At 39.8% G+C, this 2,561-nt stretch overlaps 1 protein-coding gene across 1 annotated transcript; it reads right to left on the reverse strand.

Moving 5' to 3' along the window:
- Positions 1 to 1,644: 1,644 nt before the first annotated feature.
- Positions 1,645 to 2,289, reverse strand: LOC137522556 (serine-arginine protein 55-like; the record flags this gene model as incomplete). Its single annotated transcript, XM_068242635.1, has 1 exon — positions 1,645 to 2,289. A coding segment is annotated over one exon (645 nt), but the record flags the coding sequence as incomplete, so codon positions are not given.
- Positions 2,290 to 2,561: the final 272 nt, after the last annotated feature.

A 2,561-nucleotide genomic window follows, 5' to 3' on the forward strand; every position in this document is an offset into this window, starting at 1 on the left:
ATTGGACACAATGTGGGCTTCACGACCGCTGTCTGGAACCTCATGCTGTTTATTTACGGCCCTGGAACCACCGCTAGGACCCAGGGCCTAATATGTCTCGCTGCCTGCCCTCCTGCCTGCTGCCAGTCTGCCACACACACATCCTCCTCACGCTGCCTGCTGCTGTATTTCCTTTTGCTGTCTGTATGTTTCCACTGCCAGGGAACACATTACAAGGTGCTGCTGCCCATGCGCCACCAGCTATTGCGCTCAAAAATAGCTGCCTGCATTATTTTGAAAAAAATAAATAAATTATTTTAGAGGTGTCCGGGTTGTATGTCTCGCTGCCTGCCCTCCTGCCTGCTGCCAAATGCCAGTCTGCCACACACTTATCCTCCTCACGCTGCCTGCTGTTATATTTCCTCCTGCTGTCTGTGTGTCTCCCCTGCCAGGGAACACATTACAAGGTGCTGCTGCCCATGCGCCACCAGCTATTACGCTCAACAATAGCTGCATTATTTTGAAAAAAAAAATTGTAATTAATTTAGAGGTGTCCGGGTTAAAAACTGTGCTGTCCCAATTGTGTATTGTACACAATGTGGGCTTCACGACCGCTGTCTGGAACCTCATGCTGTTTATTTACGGCCCTGGAACCACCGCTAGGACCCAGGGCCTAATATGTCTCGCTGCCTGCCCTCCTGCCTGCTGCCTGCTGCCACACACACATCCTCCTCACGCTGCCTGCTGCTGTATTTCCTTTTGCTGTCTGTATGTTTCCAATGCCAGGGAACACATTACAAGGTGCTGCTGCCCATGCGCCACCAGCTATTGCGCTCAAAAATAGCTGCCTGCATTATTTTGAAAAAAATAAATAAATTATTTTAGAGGTGTCCGGGTTGTATGTCTCGCTGCCTGCCCTCCTGCCTGCTGCCAAATGCCAGTCTGCCACACACTTATCCTCCTCACGCTGCCTGCTGTTATATTTCCTCCTGCTGTCTGTGTCTTCTCTCCACTGCCAGGGAACACATTACAAGGTGCTGCTGCCCATGCGCCACCAGCTATTACGCTCAACAATAGCTGCCTCCTGCCTGCATCAATTTGAAAAAAAAATTGTACTTAATTTAGAGGTATCCAAGACACATAATATAATGATAGAGAAGAAGATGATATAGAAGAAGAAGGAGAAGGAGAAGATATAGAAGAAGAAGATATAGAAGATATAGAAGAAGATATAGAAGATATAGAAGAAGATATAGAAGATATAGAAGAAGATATAGAAGATCTAGAAGAAGAAGAAGAAGATCTAGAAGAAGAAGAAGAAGATCTAGAAGAAGAAGAAGAAGATCTAGAAGAAGAAGAAGAAGAAGAAGAAGAAGAAGAAGAAGATCTAGAAGAAGAAGAAGAAGATCTAGAAGAAGAAGAAGAAGATCTAGAAGAAGAAGAAGAAGATCTAGAAGAAGAAGAAGAAGATCTAGAAGAAGAAGAAGAAGATCTAGAAGAAGAAGAAGAAGATCTAGAAGAAGAAGATCTAGAAGAAGAAGAAGAAGATCTAGAAGAAGAAGAAGAAGATCTAGAAGAAGAAGAAGAAGATCTAGAAGAAGAAGAAGAAGAAGAAGAAGATCTAGAAGAAGAAGAAGAAGAAGAAGAAGAAGATCTAGAAGAAGAAGAAGAAGAAGAAGAAGAAGATCTAGAAGAAGAAGAAGATCTAGAAGAAGAAGAAGATCTAGAAGAAGAAGAAGAAGAAGATCTAGAAGAAGAAGAAGAAGAAGATCTAGAAGAAGAAGAAGAAGATCTAGAAGAAGAAGAAGAAGAAGAAGAAGAAGAAGAAGAAGAAGAAGAAGAAGAAGAAGATCTAGAAGAAGATCTAGAAGAAGAAGAAGATATAGAAGAAGATCTAGAAGAAGAAGATCTAGAAGAAGAAGATATAGAAGAAGAAGATCTAGAAGAAGATCTAGAAGAAGAAGAAGATCTAGAAGAAGAAGATCTAGAAGAAGATCTAGAAGAAGAAGAAGATCTAGAAGAAGATCTAGAAGAAGAAGAAGATCTAGAAGAAGAAGAAGATGATCTAGAAGAAGATCTAGAAGAAGAAGAAGATGATCTAGAAGAAGATCTAGAAGAAGAAGAAGATGATCTAGAAGAAGATCTAGAAGAAGAAGAAGATGATCTAGAAGAAGAAGAAGAAGAAGATGATCTAGAAGAAGATCTAGAAGAAGAAGAAGATGATCTAGAAGAAGAAGAAGAAGAAGAAGAAGAAGAAGAAGAAGAAGAAGAAGAAGAAGAAGAAGAAGAAGAAGAAGAAGAAGAAGAAGAAGAAGATCTAGAAGAAGATCTAGAAGAAGAAGATATAGAAGAAGATCTAGAAGAAGAAGAAGATATAGAAGAAGATCTAGAAGAAGAAGATATAGAAGAAGATCTAGAAGAAGAAGAAGATCTAGAAGAAGAAGATATAGAAGAAGATCTAGAAGAAGAAGAAGATATAGAAGAAGAAGATCTAGAAGAAGAAGAAGAAGATATAGAAGAAGAAGATATAGAAGAAGATCTAGAAGAAGAAGAAGATCTAGAAGAAGATCTAGAAGAAGAAG

Source organism: Hyperolius riggenbachi, chromosome 6 (genome assembly GCF_040937935.1).
Source record: "Hyperolius riggenbachi isolate aHypRig1 chromosome 6, aHypRig1.pri, whole genome shotgun sequence".
In the NCBI taxonomy this organism is placed as follows: Eukaryota; Metazoa; Chordata; class Amphibia; order Anura; family Hyperoliidae; genus Hyperolius; species Hyperolius riggenbachi.